This window comes from Nicotiana sylvestris, chromosome 2 (assembly GCF_000393655.2).
Source record: "Nicotiana sylvestris chromosome 2, ASM39365v2, whole genome shotgun sequence".
NCBI classification, from domain to species: Eukaryota; Viridiplantae; Streptophyta; class Magnoliopsida; order Solanales; family Solanaceae; genus Nicotiana; species Nicotiana sylvestris.
Genome location: NC_091058.1, coordinates 168,254,794 through 168,273,851, shown reverse-complemented (window position 1 = coordinate 168,273,851; position 19,058 = coordinate 168,254,794). Strand labels below are relative to the sequence as shown.

At 37.1% G+C, this 19,058-nt stretch overlaps 1 protein-coding gene across 1 annotated transcript; it reads right to left on the bottom strand.

Moving 5' to 3' along the window:
* Positions 1 to 4,107: 4,107 nt before the first annotated feature.
* LOC104244363 (protein DETOXIFICATION 40-like) lies at positions 4,108 to 18,723 on the bottom strand. The gene is made up of 7 exons (XM_009799774.2): positions 18,298 to 18,723; positions 16,751 to 17,382; positions 16,576 to 16,632; positions 8,238 to 8,476; positions 6,586 to 6,704; positions 6,242 to 6,328; positions 4,108 to 4,336 (listed from the first exon to the last, which is right to left on the bottom strand). Exons 1-7 carry the CDS (start codon positions 18,622 to 18,624, stop codon positions 4,268 to 4,270), a joined length of 1,530 nt encoding a protein of 509 aa, XP_009798076.1. The 5' UTR covers positions 18,625 to 18,723; the 3' UTR covers positions 4,108 to 4,267.
* Between the last annotated feature and the right edge of the window lie 335 nt (positions 18,724 to 19,058).

Below are 19,058 nucleotides of genomic sequence, written 5' to 3'. Positions count from 1 at the left end.
GTTCAGCTTTATCTTTTGGCGACATAGTAGTACTTAGCTTAAAATGGGGAGCAAGTGGAGTACTAACCGGCTTAGTCTTCTCATCTATGCCAGAACATTGTAGTACTCTCTTCAAATATTCCTTTTGAGATAAACAGAGTTTCTTTGAACGTCTATCTCTTATTATCTCCATGCCAAGAATTTTCTTTGCCTCACCCAGATCCTTCATCTCGAACTCCTTCTTCAGTTGAATCTTCAACTTATCAATTTCTTCCGAATTCTTGGAAGCTATCAACATATAGGAGAAGATATACAAAGGAACCATCTTCAAGCTTGCGCAAATACACACAATGATCGTATTTGCTTCTCTTGTACCCTTGCCGCAACATAAACTTGTCAAATCGTTTGTACCATTGTCTAAAAGATTGTTTCAATCCGTACAACGATTTTTTTTAAGTTTGCACACCATATTTGCCTTTACAACAACTTTGAATCCGTCTGGCTGAGTCATGCAGATTTCCTCCTCCAAGTTTCCATGTAAAAACACAGTTTTTACATCCATCTGAACTAGTTCCAAATCCAACTGTGCTACCAAAGCCAACATAATTCTAATGGAGGAATGTTTTACAACTAGAGAAAACACTTCATTGTAATCAATTCCCTCCTTTTGAGCATATCATTTGGCCACCAATATTGCTTTGTAGCGGACATCTTCTTAGTTAGGAAATCCTTCTTTCTTTGCAAATACCCATTTGCACCCAATTGCTTTCTTTCCCTTCGGGAGATTGGCCAATCTCCATGTATGATTCTGATAAAAGGACTGTATTTTATCATTCATGGCAATCCTCCACTTATCTTCTTTTGAACTTTGGACTGCGTCTTTATAAATGGTAGGAATATCATTAGCTACAATTGAGGTAGCACAAGCAACCGTCTCTATAAGACGAACAGGTTTTGTTATTGTCCTTTTTGGCCTGCTAGTTGCAATTGATTCAAGTTGTTGTTAAGGTTTTTGAGTTGGAATCTCCCTCTCTACTGGCTCTTCTTCTAGAGAATAATCTTCATTTGTTTCCCTCTGCTTCTTGTGTATGAAAAATAAATTTTCCCTCAAACTCCACCTGCTTAGAAGCACCCTCATTTTGTTTGGTATCTTCTGTTACCTTATTTACCATAGCAGATTCATCAAAGGTAACATCCCTGCTGAATATTACTTTCTTTGTCATAGGACACCATAAGCGATATCCTTTGACTCCAGAAGTAATTCCCATAAAAATAGCCTTCTTTGCCCTTGGATCCAATTTTGACTCTGTCACATGATAATATGCAGTTGAGCCAAACACGTGCAAAGAGTCATAATCTACAGCAGGCTTTCCATACCATTTTTCAAATGGTGTCTTGCCATCAATAGCAGCAGATAGTAAGCGATTAATGAGGTGGCATGCATATGTTATTGCCTCAGCCCAAAATTCTTTGTCCAAGCCAGCATTGGACAACATAAACCGTACCTTCTCCAGCAAGATCCGGTTCATACGTTCTACCACTCCATTCTGTTGTGGTGTATGCCTGACAGTGAAGTGTCGGATGATGCCATTTTTTTACAGACATTATTGAAATGATCATTTTTGTATTCACCTCCATTGTTTGTGCGAATACACTTGATCCTCCTGCCTGTTTGATTCTCCACCATCGTCTTCCATTTGAGAAAAATTCCCAACACTTCATCTTTACTTTTCATTGTATACACCCACACTCTTTGGGAAAAATCATCAACAAAGATTACAAAATAGTGCTTCCCACCCAATGAAGGTGTTTTAGAAGGACCCCAAACATCAGAGTGTACATAATCCAAAATGCCTTTAGTATTATGGATCGCTGTACCAAATTTAACCCTTGTCCGTTTCCCTTTGACACAATGCTCGCAAAACTCCAAGTTGCAAGCCTTTACTCCTTTTAACAATCCTTGATCTAATAGAGTTTTCAAGGATTTTCCTCCAGCATGTCTCAAGCGTATGTGCCATAACCTGGTTGCTTCTGCCGCTTTTTCGTTACTGGATGTTACTGTTGCTGTCCCAATAACTGTACTACCGCGATAACGGTATATGTTATTGTTCTTCCGATTGGCCTTCATTACCATTAGTGCACCAGAGCATACTTCGGACAGTCTTTCTTCCAGTGCCCTTTTTCTCGACAAAAGGCACATTCATCTTTGCTGGGTCTGGATCTTGACTTGGATCTTCCCTTCTTTGTCCTCGTTTGATTTTGAGGACGACCCCTCACAAATAGTGCTTCTCCTTCTCCGCCCTTCTGTTTTTCTCGCTTTCTTTGTTCATAGCTGTACAAAGCCGAACAAACTTCTCTGAGAGAAACTTCGTCATTTCCATGGAGTAGAGTAGTTTCAAGGTGCTCGTACTCATCAGGAAGTGACGCCAACAACATCAAGGCCAAGTCACCATCATCATAAGTTGTATCCATATTTTGCAAATCTGTGACCAACTTATTGAAACTGGTGATATGTTCATTCATCGTGGTACCAGGAACATAGGTGAAGTGAAACAGTCTCTTCTTCATGTACAATTTATTTTGACTGTTTTTCTTCAAAAATTTATCCTCCAGTGCTTTCCATAATTTACTTGCAGAAGTTTCCTTTGTGTATGGATATTTCTGCTCTCTAGCAAGGTAGGATCGAATGGTACCGCAAGCAACACGGTTGATAATTCTCCAATCTTCTTCTCCAATAACATCTGGTTTCTTTTCTTCAATGGCCAGATCTAGCCCTTGTTGAAAAAGGACATCTAGAACCTCGCCTTGCCACATCCCAAAATGTCCGGACCCGTCAAATATTTCGACCGCAAATTTCGCATTTGACACAATTCTTGTCATAAGCGAAGATGCCAATGATGACGTATTGTTGACACTTGATGTAGATTCTTCTTGTTTATTGTCTCCCATCTTTGACACAAATATTATTTAATAGCTGACGACACAAATCAAGATTATTTCCTTTCTGGTGTGGAAGATCAGACTAAGCTGCAACCACAGAGCATACTCAGACAGAACCTTGACTCAGTTACCAAGATAAATCTTTTCTGATGTGGAAGATCAGACTATGCTGCAACCACAGAGCATACTTAGACAGTACCTTGGCTCTGATACCAATTGTTGCGGAAGCCAAATGTATATAGTGTGAATAAGTCACAACTACTATACCAAAAATTATGACACCAAATAATAAATAAGACAATAAAGCAACAATAAAATGAACATCAGAATTTACGAGGTTCGGCCAATTTTGCCTACTTTCTCGAACACAACCAATATTTTATTCCACTCCAAAAATACAAGTGAAATAATACTAAAAAGGGAAGATACAAATGACTTAAGAAGATAAGAAAGGAAATGAGAGGTGTATTTAAATCCTAAACATTAGGCCTCCTTTCATTGAAAAAAAATTCCCAACAACTTTCTTCCTCCACGATGTGAGACATTTTGGCATTCAACGCGTTATTCGTAAGGTAAAGAGTCACTTGCAGAAAAGAGGACATCAGATAAATTCTTTGCCTAGAGATAGAATATATGCTACTGCTTTAATGAGTGGCTAGACAAATCATATTTAACGTCTATTGTAGCGTGAATTTGGTGCAATTTATCATTTGATTATGTTTATATCCCAAAAGGTCTCAATTGGTATCTTTTGGTGCTAATGTGATTAGATGTTAAAAAAGTTCTGCGCAATCTTTCGTTCTCTAATTTCTCCATTAATCAAATAAGTTCATGTTGATCCAATGCAGCTTAAATGCCTTCTTGGGTTGCAAAGGCAAAGTCTTTTTGAGAACTTTGTTTTTTTCGAAAAAGTTCTTTAAGTTCGGTATTTTTCAAAAACAAAAAATGATAATCTGCATCTTTACTTTGCAAAACTATCATTTAATAATACATAGTTTAACACCCTTCACCCCCTCCCCCTCCCCTCCCCCCACACAACTTCTCCCTCCTTCTAAATTTTCTACACACTTTTAACTTTGTGGGCAATCTGTTCTTAACTTTGCAATTTCCGCATCTAAGAGCCCCTCCTTTTTTTTCCACCAATCTAAGACCCCCTCTCTGTTGCTAAAAAAAATGAAGCATGTGGAATGGCTAAAATATATTATATATCCATACCCCATTTTCTTTAACAATTTTCCAACGGTTAATGTGCCTAGAGATGAAAAGTACGAAAATTAAGACAGTGAAATAAGGGATGACATTTTGTCATTGGTCAAACTGAATTAGCTAATTTTCCGGCTGTTGCTTCTCAATCATTCAACAATGGCTTTTTACTCTGGTCTTGCCACATATTTAATCGGCTCTTTGCTTTTTCCACCTGTAAAACACAAGTAAAAAAGAGAGCTTAATTAGCTTATCAAAGTGAACAAACAACATATTCATCGTCAAACATGTTCTCTATATAATCACAGGAAAACACTTCCACTAGCTCGAACATTAAATTTCAGTGAAGTGCATCAAGGACAGAGAAGGTAGAGTTTTGTTGGATGCGGGACTTATTCATCGGAGATGGCAGACCTACTTCCATAGTCTTCTGAACGAGAAAGGGGACAAGAGCATTGTACTGGGTGATTTGGAGCTCTCCGGGAGTCGTTGTAACTTTGGGTATTGTAGGCAGATTAGAGCTGATGAGGTTGAGGGGACTATGCGTAAAATGAACATGGAGAAAGCGACCGGGCTGGATAAAATTCCGGTAGAGTTTTTCAAGAATGCGGGTAAGGCAGGCTTGGAGTGGCTCACTAGGTTATTTAATGTCATGTTTAGAACAAAGAAGATGCCCAAAGAGTGCAGGTGGAGCACAACGGTTCCTGTATACAAGAACAAGGGTGATATCCAAAATTGCTATAACTATCGAGGCATCAAGTTTCTTAGCCATACTATGAAAGTGGGGGAAAGAGTAGTAGAGCTAAGGGTGAGGAGGAGTGTGTCTATTTTCAAGAACCAGTTCGGGTATATGCCGAGGCGTTTGACTATAGAAGCCATCTACCTTATTTGAAGATTGATGGAGTAGTATAGGGAGAGGAAGAAAGACTTGCATATGGTATTCATCGACTTAGAAAAGGCGTACGATAAAGTTCTGAGGGAGGTTTTGTGGAGATGTTTGGATGCTAGAGGTATACCTGTTGGCTGTTGCTTATGTTAGGGCGATTAAGGACATGTATGATGGAGAAAAGATCCGAGTGAGGACGATAGGTGGGGACTCAGACCATTTTCCGGCCATGATGGAGTTGCATCAAGGGTCGGCACTCAGCCCTTTTTTATTTGCCCTATTGATGGACGTACTGACACACCATATCCAAGGAGAGGTGCCGTGTTACATGCTATTTGCAGATGATATTGTATTGATTGATGAGATGCGAAGCGGTGTGACTGCGCAGTTAAAGGTATGGAGACAGACCCTGGAGACTAAAGGTTTCAAGGTGAGCATGACCAAGACAGAATACTTGAAGTGTAAGTTCAGTGGTGAGACTCAAGGAGGGGAAGGGAAGGTGAGGCCGGACTCGCAGGTCATCCCTAGGAGAAGAAGTTTTAAGTACCTTGGGTCTATTATTCAGGGGGATGGGGAGATTAATGAATATGTCACACATCGTATTGGGACAGGATGGATGAAATGGAGATTCGCTTCCGATGCTTTGGTGTTGTCCCTTCTTGTCTATATTTTTATTAATGTGGTGCTTATGCTTTCCTGAGCCGAAGGTCTATTGGAAACAACCTCTCTATCCTCACAAGGTAAGGGTAAGGTCTGCGTACACACTACCCTTTCCAGACCTCACGGTGTGGAATAATAGTGGGTATGTCGTTGTCGTAAATCATCAAAAGCTAAAGTTCTATTGGAACATTTGATTATGCTTATAATATACATTGGTAATTTAACTTGCCACGGTTGATCAAGGGTCAGATTTTAATTATATTGCATGATCGAAAATTACTAGTAGAGTACAAGTTTTTTGAACACTAGGTTTTAGAAAGTAGTTTTTGGAAATTAATTTTAAGTGAAGAGGGACATAAGTGTTTGTTTGACCCATTTTTTGCAAATTCAGTTTTTTCAAATCTTTCAAAAGCTCCAAAAAAAAAAAAAAAATCGTTTTTGAAAGTATTTGAAAAACTGAGTTAGAAATCTTCAATAAAAAGTTTAACTTTTTTTTTCCTCAAAAAACTGCTCAAGCAAACGTTTTTTTTCTTCTTTAAATAACAAAACAAGTAATCAAATTCTAAAACATACCTCTTGCTCCCAATTAGTTCGAAAAGTCACCCACAGTAAGATGATGGTCTGCATAGCTGTTCCTCCTAACATCCCCAGCCATATTCCCTTCGCATTTCGGCAAAACAATATTAACATCAGTCGGTCGATCATAATTAAGAACAAAAGTATTTCAAATTAAAAATAATATTTTACATTATTCCTCATGCTTAATATTACTCCATCGTAAAGAGAAAAAAAAAATTACTTATGTAACTCTGTCTTTTTTTAGTTGTCATGGTGATTGGAATAATATTCACATAATAAATATTTTTATTTTAACTTAAATATATAAAATTGTGAAGGTATTGGTAAAGAGAATATACCTTAGCTTCGAGCTTGAAGTTAAAACCGAGAATAACACCCAATGGAATGCCAACAACGTAGTAGCATCCCACGTTAACGTAGGCCACAAAAGCTTGCCATCCACACCCAACAGCAACCCCTTCAAAAAATTTCATATATTAATTAATTAATTAAGAACCATACATTAATATTTGTCGAACTTTAATTAATGATGCCTGAGAGCGACAAATTGTTAGGTTGGTGATCATATCATTTGCTAAAGAACAAATACTCCATGATAATTCAATCAATTAATTAAACAAAAATCACATACATCTTCTGATTGAACTTCTCTTCCTAAAAAACCAAAGGGGAGATCAGTTTTATGATCCATTATAAATGTTCTTTTAATTATAACCAGTTTTAAAGGAGATTGGTAAACAAATAATTAACATAGAAAATTGATAATTAAAATATACGATATCTTTATATATAATATTACTTTCGCTACTTAAAATATAACTAGTCACAGGAGATCATTTCCTCAAAGAAACATTAGGTTAGAAACAAAGGCTTGAATTATTCACTACTAAAAAAATCAGGTTTTAGCGATGGACAAATTATGTAGCTAAATAGAAAAATTCGTCGCTAATCTCATTTAGCGACGGATTAGCAACGGATTATCAAGAAATTCTGCTAGCTACGAGCGTTTTAGCGACAGATTAGCAACGTCGTTCGTAGCTAATTCCATTCTTTTTGTAGTGATTTTTTTTTTGTTCTTTCTCTTCTTCTTTACCACTTGGAAGATTTAAGAGTTTTCCCCTCTTTCCAATTTCTTGGCTTTTAAGGTGAGATAACTTGTAAAGGTGAGGTGAGATAGATAGAAATGCAAAAGATTAATTCCTACTGAATAAGCAAGTATTGAACTTCAATTAAGAAGTGTGAAAAAGAGCTACTAATTGCGAAGTTGTATTATTCAGGATATAGAATAAATGGAATTCAAAAAGATTTAGTCAATGAAATAATTTTTGACGAGCCCTAATAAAACTAGAAAAATAATATTAAATCATTTCGAAGAACACGCAAAGCATATATTGAAGATTTCTTAAACAACAAAATAGATAGGTTCATCAGAATACTAGGATATCATATTGTGAAGAACAATTCGCAAACATCTATCTACGTTCAACAATCGAATATTCTATAGCATGTCAGGTTACCCTAGACAGAAGTAAATTCAGGAATTAAACCGTATGGATTTAATCTTTAAAATTCTTATAAGTTTATATTTATTATTTGGTATTATTTTAATAAACTTTTACATATAAATTTATTTTACGTGAAAGTACTTGGTTCAAATATACCCAGTGTAACAAGTCTAGATACACCTCGGACTCTAGAAGCCTAGAGTGAAAAACATTTTAATATGTATATTTTTGGCTGATCTAATCAGTTGCTTTTATGTGGATTCAGTCCATCAAAATTTCTTACGCCAACATGTATAGTAACGTTCATGTCTGTAAACGATATCTATAATTTGTCATTACGTCCAAAAGAACACTGAGGAGATGTATCCAATTCTTGATAAAATAGAAAAGATTAAAAAGCATTCAACTTTACTCCTTAGAAAGTTTAAAAATGGGAACCCGAAGAGAAAAGAAAATGTCAACGCAACATTGATGGGAAAACTTACCAGATAAAACAGGTTGAATACCATTGAGTATGAGAGATAGAGCCAAGAGCGGAGCAAGATCTGAGGCTGCTTCTGCTATGGTTTCTCCGCTCGTGAAGGCATAGCTCATCACATGACGCAGTAATAACACCAGAATTGCAAATATTACAGAAATGATAAAGGAACTCAATGTCACCACCACAACAGAAAATGCTGCTGATTTTGGATGTCCAGCTCCTAGCTCATTGCTCACTCTCACACTGCCATTTTTAAATGAACTTAAATTTTGTACACTGACATTGCAAAAATTATATTCGTTCAATCAAGATATTTGTACAATAATTACATGTAAATCTTAATGATACAGGTTTTTGGGTTTTTTAATCTAATTAGATCAGAGATGTGAATGAGAAATGGAGGGAAAAGATTAGGAGGGAAACGAAAAGTTTGAAATAGTTTCCTTTACTAATACACTTTGTTCCTCATCGGAAGAAGAAAAGAAAATTTTTGTGTTTATATAGAGAAGCACATCATCTAGCTCTTTGAGTGTTAAGAAGAAGTGGTGCCTCGCGTTGCGTCGTTGTCGTTGACGAAGTTCTGTAACAACCTTGGACAACAGTGAGGAGATAAAATTCCTTAAGGAAACATAATTTTTTTTTTGGGCTCGAAATGTTATTCATTTTATTCTGTTTCTGTCTTTGGTTTCTGGTTTCATTTTATTTTGCAAAAATTATATTTTCGAATACAGATAATAAAAACCACTTCCTACATTTCTAAGCATGTCATATATGATTTTGAACATGCATGTTATAACATCTGTGTGATTATAAGGCTTTTAAAATTTGTGGTCTTAAATATGTCACATCATTTGCGAGATCATAAAAGTTTGATATTAATAATAAAATGAGAAGTTTAAGTTATATTATTTTTAAATTTAAAAATATAGTCATTTATTTTGGAGCAGAATAATTAAAAAAGAATAGAATCATATATACTAATTAATTTAAATTAAGAAAGTATATACTAACTAATTCCTTATCAAATTACTGTTATCAGAACTTCTTCTCGACATGTCATGATGATGATTTTGCTGAGATATTTATACAAAGATCAACTTGCTTGATTTGCATTTCTATTTCTGGAGTGAATTGATTCCATGCGTAGTGGAGCAGTCTTTTCTGATTTTGGCCGATTTCAATAACGTAAGTCTTGATATTTTAATTAATGGTATTGCTATCACTTTCTTGGTCTTATTCCTTTCAAGATACACGTGTAGTCGTGGTTTATTGGTGTCCTTAAATATGTTCTGTCTCATATATTTTTTTTATATATATACCATGGAATTAAGTATCCAATCACCCCGGCAAAAAACCATCCCTAATGCATCATCTCTTGCTTACAGGCACTCAGTCATTGCCAATCCATCCCTATCCCAACCACTTCTAAATGACAAAGAACCACCCTCAGATGACAATGATTCAGACTTCCCCACCAAAGATGAAAACCTCAAGTCCTAAACTTACAAACTCACCTTTGCTTGCCCTCTCAACAGATACATCCCTCAACAGGATAAATACAAACCAATTGAGTCTGAGGATAAAAGTGATGTGAATAAGGAAGTTGACAATGTTTGTAGTGAAGAAATCCTTGAAGAAGAACAACACTGTGAACTGTTGATTGCTGCAGTTAATGGGAAATCAAAACAGAAAACGGCTGATAATGCCACTTTGTCTGCCAGAAAAAGCATCTTTCCTAGTCTCACCAGAAGTAGAGCTGCTAAAAATAGAAGCAGCAGTGTCCCACCAAAACACAAGCTTGAGCCCTCTTTCCAATGATTAGTACAATCATTTGGAATGTAAGAGGCATCGGGACCTCTGGGGCTATTGAAAGGCTCAAACTCCTGAAACAAATTCACAAACTCTCCTTTATAGCTGTCCTTGAACCCTTCTTGGACAACTCTCATATCAATTTTTTCAAAATCCAACTCTCAATGGACTAAGCTGCTTCTAATGCTAATGATTAGATATGGGTTTTTTGGGATAAGGAATTCACTGCCAAAGTCCTGGATCATGATGAGCAACAACTGTCCCTAAAGATGCAGCATGTAGAAAATGGCACCTTGTTTCACCTAACAGTCATTTATGCCATATGCAAAGCAGTCCTTAGAAGACCTCTGTGGGAAACCTTAAGGCAGAAATCAACCACATGTAGTGTACCATGGTGTGTCATTGGAGATTTTAATGTCATAATTTCTATTGAAGAAAAGATTGGTGGCATTCCATACCAGCTGTCCAAAAGCATTGACTTTTTGAGCATGATGGAGGACTGTGGTGTTATAGATCTGGGATTCTATGGTTCCAAAGTCACATGGTCTAATGGAAGGGGGGTAATGTGCTATTGTATGGAAAAGATTGGATAGTGGTCTTGCCAATGATCTATGGTCGGAAGCCTTTCCTGTTGCCACAATCTCTTATCTAGCTTCAGCAGGATCTGATCATAATCCATTACTTTTGGAACTTCATACAAGACAAGACAGTGGCAAAAAGTACTTCAAATTCCTTAATTGCTGGGTGGACAACAAAAATTTTATGCCTATGGTTGTTGAAATCTAGAACAAAGAAGTCAGAGGCAATGCTATGTGGGTATTTCACCAGAAAATGAAATCCCTGAGTCATGCTTTAAGTCTGTGGTCTAGACAACAATATGGGGACATCTTCCAAAAAGTCAAAAAATTTGAACAAAAAGTGAAAGATGCAGAGATTACATGGGCTCATACAAACAATGACATTGACAGAGAAAATCTCAATGAACTCAAGGCCCAATATGTCAGACACTTATAGGTGGAGTAGGATGTATTGAAACAAAAAACTCAACTCCAATGGTTCAAGGAAGGGGATGCCAATAAGGTATTTTCATAGCCTAATCAGAGGAAGAAGAAGGAAGCTGTACATCCACAAAATCAAGAATGAGGAAGGGGAATGGATCCAAGGTGATGAGAACATTGGAAAGGCTGCCTGTGAGTACTTCCATGAACTATTCTCTGACAATGGCTCAATCATCAGGGAAGATTTACTCTTCATCATTCCAACCATGATTACCAATGATGACAATGACAATATTACCAAAGATCCTTCAATGACAGAACTCAAGGAAGTTGTCTTTTCCATGGATCCCTCTAGTACAGCAGGCCCTGATGGCATGAATGGGAAATTCTTTTAGGCATGCTGGGAAGTGATTAAGGAAGACCTCCTCAATGTTGTTTTGTCTTTCTTCAGGGGCAGCCCAATGCCCAGATACATGACCAATGCTTGCCTTGTCTTACTGCCTAAAGTGGAATTCCCCAACAGTCTCACAGAATTTAGGCCAATCAATCTCAGTAACTTTATCAACAAAATCATTTCCAAGGTTATATGCTCAAGGCACAGTCCCATTCTTCCAAGAATAATTTCTGTCAATCAGTATGGGTTTGTAAAAGGCAGGAACATCTCAGAGAATATTATGCTTGCACAAGAAATTGTCCATGGAATCAAGAAACCAAATGTGGGGTCAAATGTGGTCATCAAGTTGGAGCTTCACCTGCCTTATGCTCAGGAGAATGGGTTTTTGTGAAATGATCATTGACATGATCTGGAGAACCTTGTCTAACAACTGATATTCAGTCATTGTCAATGGCATTAGGTGTGGATTCTTCCACTCTACTAGAGGTCTTAAACAGGGTGATCCCTTAGCACCCTCCCTTTTCATCATAGGAGTTGAACTCTTGTTAAGAATGCTCAACACTCGGAACCATAATGAGCTTTTTCATGGCTTCTATATGGAGAGGAGAGGTCCTCAGATCAACCACCTAAGCTTTGTAGATGACATTATCATCTTCACTTTTGGTAGAAGATCCTCCCTAAGGAAAATCATGTAGATCTCACCAATTATGAAAAAACAACAGGCCAACTCATAAATAGAAAAAAGAGCCACTTCATGAATGCTAACTGTGCTCTACCAAGTGTTGTCAGAAGAATTCAAGAAGTAATAGGTTTTAACAGAAATGACTCTCCACTCACATACCTGGGTTGCCCTCTGTATATTGGAAGGAGTAAAATTATGCATTTCAATAGTCTCATTTCCAAGGTGGTGGGAAGAATTAAAGGGTGGCAAGGCAAGATGCTATCCTATGGTGGCAGAGCAATACTAATCAAGTATATTCTTCAATCATTACCAATCCATCTCCTTTCAGCAATCTCTCCTCCAAAGACTGTCATGAATCAAATTGAAAAGCTGATAGCTAATGTTTTCTGGGTAATGTATAAGGACAACCAAAAATACCACTGGGAATCATGGGCTAAGCTATCCTACCCTACCAGTGAAGGTGGGGTAGGTTTCAGAACCATCCAAGACTAATGTAAAGCCATGGAGCTCAAGCAATAGTGGCATTTCAGAACAACAAACTCTCTTTGGAGTTCATTTTTGAAGGCAAAATATTGTCAAAGATCCAATTCCATATCCAAGAAATGGTACCCAGGGCAATCTCAAGCATGGAAAAGACTGATGCTCAATAAGAAGGAAGCAAAAACAGTAATTCATTGGAGACTTCACAATGGGAAATGTAGTTTTTGGTGGGACAATTGGCTTGGTTCTGGGCCTTTGGCACACAGCAGAACAGAAGGGGGCAGACCTAAAAACGTATTAGTGTCCAACTTCTGTATTGAAGGCCACTGGGATCTCCTAAAGCTCAATGAGCATGTTCCAACTAACAAAATCACAGAAATCATGCAAACAACCATTCATTTCAACCCTTATTTGCTTGATAAGCCTATCTGGACTCCTACTGTCAAAGGTAAATTTACATCTGCCTCTGTATGGGACCTTATCAGGAAGAAAAAATCACCCAACTTCACCAACAAGAAGATATGGCATAGTAAAGTTCCATTTAAGTGGTCTTTCTGCTTGTGGAGAGCAATTAGAAACAAACTCCCAACTGATGATAGAGTGCAAATTTTCAGTAATCCAACAACCACCAGGTGTGTTTGTTGCTCCATGCATGCCTTGGAAACAGTGAATCACCTTTTCAACTCTGGGAACTTTGCAAGAATTATATGGAAGAAATATGGTGGCTATGTAGGCATCCAAACATGCCTCTGAGGTTGCTTCTTCTAAAATGGTGGATGCTGAAAACTGATAATACTGTGCAAAAACTCATCCTAGATACTCTTCCCATCATCATTTGCTGGAATATTTGAAAGAACAGATGCAGTGCCAAGTATGGGGCCAAAAAGTCTTCCCTTGCTAGGGTCCTCTACTCAGTCAATTCAGATATAAACCTACTCCTAAGATCCAACTACCCAGACATCCAATGGCCTTTTAATGTGGAGAACTTTACTCATTCATTGAAAAACTTCAGCACCACATTACCATAACCCAAGTCACATAGAACAAGCCAGACAATGGATTTGTCAAGATCAATTCAGATGGAAGTGCAATGACAAATCCTAGTAAGATTGGAGAGGGTGTCATCATCAGGAACCAAAATGGTCATTTCATTCATGCAATGGCCATTTCATTGGGGGATGGTACCAACAATTATGCTGAAACTGAAGCAGCTAGAATAAGAGTTCAGTGGTGTTTGGGTAATGGATTTCCAGGAATTCATTTAGAAGCAGATTCTGCACTCCTAGTCAATTGGTTGACAGAGGAAAATGACCCTCCATGGGCTTTAAGTGAGAAGATCTCTCAACTCAGGCTCCTATGCTCTCTCTTTGAAGATTTCAAAGTTACTCATGTTTATAGAGAAGCAAATTGCCCGGCTGATTCCCTTTCAAAATTCAGTCATGAACTCACTTTACCAGCTCATTTCACTAATGCTGCCTCACTACCATCCCACATCAGAGGTCAAATAGTCCAAGATCAATGGAGTACCACATCCTTCAGACACAAAACTACCAATAAAATCAAAGTTCCTTCAAACATGACATCTACTTCTTCTCATGGTTATGGATGACAAAAAAAAAAAAAAAGCTAGGGGAGCTAATCTAAATGTCCAAATGATTCTAGCTATTCACTCAACCAAAAGGCAACCAAACAGTCACAAGGATCCAATCCAACTGGAGGAGATCACTGAAGCTGATTTTTCTAATGTTGGCTTCTATTTTACAGGTACTCATGGGCCATTGCTCAGTTCTGTAGTAAACCTGCGAATTGATGCAAGTCCCAACAACCACATGAACTCCCAACTGATTACACCCTACACTCTAAACCTCCAAACAATCCAAACATACATAGCCAACTACATATATCCCCAGATCCATCACCTTTTCACTCCCCATTCCATACCAGAACACAAAAACACACAGAAGTACCCACATAATCAACCATACACACACAGATGTCAGCCCATATCCATCCATTATCACCCACCTTGCCTCAGTCTACACAAGAACCTGAATGCAAACAACAAAAAACACCCTGATCACAACAGACAAAGAAATCAGGGCAGAAATGTCACAATGTTTCCTAACTCTGTTTGTTCTTTTGTAGGTCTAGTCAGTCGATTGATACGTCTCCTAGGAGTGGTATTAGCACCAATGGTGCTCAGTCTCTTGAAAATATATCAATTGGCAGTTAAGGAACATCAAAGCAACAACATCAATCTTCAGATGCTCAACCAATTCCCCACTACTATCAATAGGAAATCAACAGCTATAGCTGCAGACTCCAGTACTGCAAGCTGTGACTGATGCATTCCATTCATATATAACCAAACAGCTGGGCAATTAGTTGAGCAGCCTTACTCTCAAGAATGTCACTATGCCCAACAACTCCATGCACATTCCACCTCCACCAGAAATAACAAATCCACTAATTGCAGTCAACACAAGAACCTGCAATCAGTTCTTCTTCATCAATCAGGGGTCACAATTCCCCTACCCCCAGACTCATATCCAGTACACACAAGAACCTGGAAATTGAGCTCCCCTTCTCTCACTTGTTTGCTATGCTTTGCAGGTACAGGGTGCATGCTTGAACAATTTATGCCCTTATAGTTAGTGGTATTAGCACCTTTGGTGCTCATTCTGCTGGAAAGGCACAGATTGCCACAAATCTCACCCACTCTATAAGCCAACAACAATAATTTCAACAACAGTTTCATCAAACTTGCATCACAATCACCTGGGGCCCAGACCTAAACACCTTGCCCTACACACTTACCAGATATTGCAGCCAATGTTCACTCTCTACTGTCAGCAGCAAGAAGCAACATACTATATGCTCAAACTATGCCCTCTTTTTGTTAACTATCTTCACCTTAGCTTTCTTTGATCTCAATGTCAAAGCAAGGCTGGAGATAGATCCATCCAACATCACATGTATTTTGCCACCTTCTACAGGGAACTTCTACACTTGTCTTAGATGTAGAATTGTTTGTATATGGAAGATAATCTTCCAACTCAATTTTTGGGTAGAAATAGGTTTACTTGTGCAATCATGTATAGTTGACCTAGGTTAACTTCATCCTAGTTTTGCATATCTAGTTGACTATCATAGTTTGATAGTCAATTGGATCCTCATCATAGGTCAAACACAACATAGCTCTCATGCTCTTTCTGATCTTTATGTTTACATGACCAGATGCCCTTATACCATATCATTAGAGGTCAGGTTTATGTCCCCCTCCTTTGTTGTAATTTGTTTATTATATATAAAAATTAGCCCTAGGCACACAACCTAGTGGTTTTAAAAAAAAATTTCATATTCTCTCGATTTCACCTTATCTTCTAAAATTAAGAGCTATTTTAATAATCACGCCCCGAGTTATGTTTATTTTCTATTTTCTAATTAATATATTTTCCAGATAAAATAGAAAAGGTAAACAGAAAAGCATCTAGTCTAGTAATTATCTGGCTATAGCCTGTAGGCGTGTTAAAAGAACTTTCAAAATCGACTGAACTGATGAAATCGGGCCTAATTAATCGAATCAATGTTATGTCTGTTTTTAAGAAATAAATTTAGGTATATGCTACAATCAGATCAAGTATTTAGGATAATTTGTTTTTATTTTATATAAGAAGTTGAAAAATTACTAAATCAAATCAGTTAAAATACTGATGCATATATAAAATGTGTGATTTGCATAAAATTAATATTATACAGAGTATTACTAGCAATTTCTTGGAAAGTCTTATATACAGGAGATAATTCACCCAAAAAATGGGCATGCATGATATATCTTTTTTTAAAGATAATTGATCAAACTATATTAATGAAATCCCTAATTATCGGTTGTATTTTAAACTTTTGACAGTAGAAACAATTCATATATAGCACAATTATCATGATTGAAAATGAAGAATATATAATATCAGTGACTAACCTTGCTGCTGCATTGAAGCCAACAGATATCATGAACACCCACCCTAGAATTGTCGTACTGCGTTACAAAATTATTAATTTACCATTAAACCAAGAATGTTTAATTTAATTAAGAAAACAAAAATAAATAAATATAAGCTAGTACAAATACTGAATTTGGAAGTAGACGGTTTTACCAAACAGCCAGAGAGTCCAAGGCTACCTCAGGATTTGGAAGCAAACCAGCAATTAAAATTAAAATTTGAAAGTACCAAGTCTCGAGACACAACATCACGGCTGAAGCAAGAGACAACTTGAAGAAATCCCACATTCCAAAAAATGCTTGAAGGGTAAATCCGTTCCATGTTTTCTTACATCGATCAGTCCACAAAATATATACAAATTGCGCAATCACAACTATCCACCATGAAATACTCAAAACCAAAGCTCCTCCAAACAATCCCCAATCAAATACATAAAGCACAAGCCATGTTAAGAAAAGGTGAAAAACTAATGTCACAGCTGCTATATATGCACTAGGATTGACAATGCTTTGAGCCTGTAAGAATTTTTGGATTGGAAAATTGGCAGCATAAGCAAATATTTGGGGAATTAGACCATAGACAAATAGTGCTGCTGCAGATGCTACTTTCTTGGATTGTCCTAGTAAAATCAAGATTGGCTTAGAAAATAAGTAGGCCACTGTTAGTGGTATTCCGGTAAGCATAAGAAGAATGGTTGATCTTTGGAGATATATCCCTAGCATTTCATACTTGTGAGCTCCATATGCTTGCCCACATAATGTCTCCACTGCACTTCCCATTCCCAGCTGCAGTTCCAATATTGTTTGTTGTAAGTAGGAGTAAAAAACGGGCGAGTCGGGTCGGATATGGTTCGGGTTGAAAATGGATAATAAAAAACCGGATAATTTATCTGACCCGACCCATAATACGGATAAAAAAGGATTAATCGGCGGATAATATGCGTAACCACAGTGGCGGATGTAGTGTAGTGTCACCGAGTTCAACTGAACCCATAACTTTTGACGCGGAGTAAAAATTTAAGTGTAAAATTCATTAAAAATTACTCCTTCCATTTCAATTTATCTGAACCTATTTCCTTTTTAGTCCTTGCCAAAAAGAATGACCTCTTTCCCTATTTGAAAACAATTTACCTTTATGCAATGATTTATAGCCACACAAAATATATGTGCTTCATTTTACACCACAAGTTCAAAAGTTTCTCTCTTTTCTTAAACTCCGTGCCCAGTCAAATGGGTTCACATAAATTGAAATAGAGGGAGTAAAAAAATAATAGATATGAACCCATAACTTTAAAAATATTATGGGTTCAATGGTAAAAACTTTAAAAGTTGAACGCATAAGATTTAAATCCTGGATCCGCCTCTGAGTAATCATATTATCCATAACTTCTTGTATATGATCACTTTTGGGAGAATTTTTAGTCTCCCTAACTTGATGAATCTCCAATTTGAGGCTTTACACATGTAAAAGTTAGACCCATTGGTTATCCATTTTCTAAATGGATAATAATTCTTATCTATATTTGATCTATTTTTAAAAAGTTCATTATTCAACCCATTTTTTTGTGAATAATATGGGCGGTTAAATATTTTCTTTTAACCTTTTTGCCACCCTAGTTGTAATTATACGTACAAGTAAATTAAAAGAGCAGTAATTAAAGAGAATTAATCTTTTTGAGGTGAATTAACAAAATTACGTACCATGACTCCATAAGCCAAAAGTTGAATGCCACTATTACCAAGGGAAGCAGCAGCAAGTTCAAGATTGCCAAGATGGCCACAGAAGATCTGAGTAGACATGGAAGTGATGTTGTTAAGTAAGTAAACAATGATAGCAGGAGCTGCTAGACGGAAGAGATTTCTCAGCTCTACGACGGATGCCCGTCCAAACCGCTGAAGATGTGACAAGCTTGTGTCGGACAGGATTTCTTCAAGTTCAGAGCTTATTTTCGCCGCCGCCAACGTTGGCGGTTCGGATTCTAGCAAAGGTTCATTCGGCGGCCCCTTATCTTGAGATGACTGACCCATGTCTTCTCCTCTTGTGAGTGAACTCTTGGCCCCAATTAAAGATTACGAGTTTTTTGTCAAAATGTTACAGTGGTTTTATTTTTATATACTATGAGAGAAGAGACGTCCAAAGGTTGGGGATATTTCTGAATAAAAGAACTGGTTTATACAGAAAGCTGACATGACAGCATGATGTAACCATGTGGGAGTACTATTATTTTAATGTCCCTTGTATTTTCAAAGCCTATAATGAGAATCTATATAGGAGCTTCCAAACAAATACTCCATCCGTTTCAATTTATGTGAACGTATTTCCTTTTTAGTTCGTGCAAAAAAGAATGACCTCTTTCCCTATTTGGAAACAATTTACCTTTATGCAATGATTTATAGCCACACAAAATATATGTGCTTCATTTTACACCACAAGTTCAAAAATCTTCTCTATTTTCTTAAAC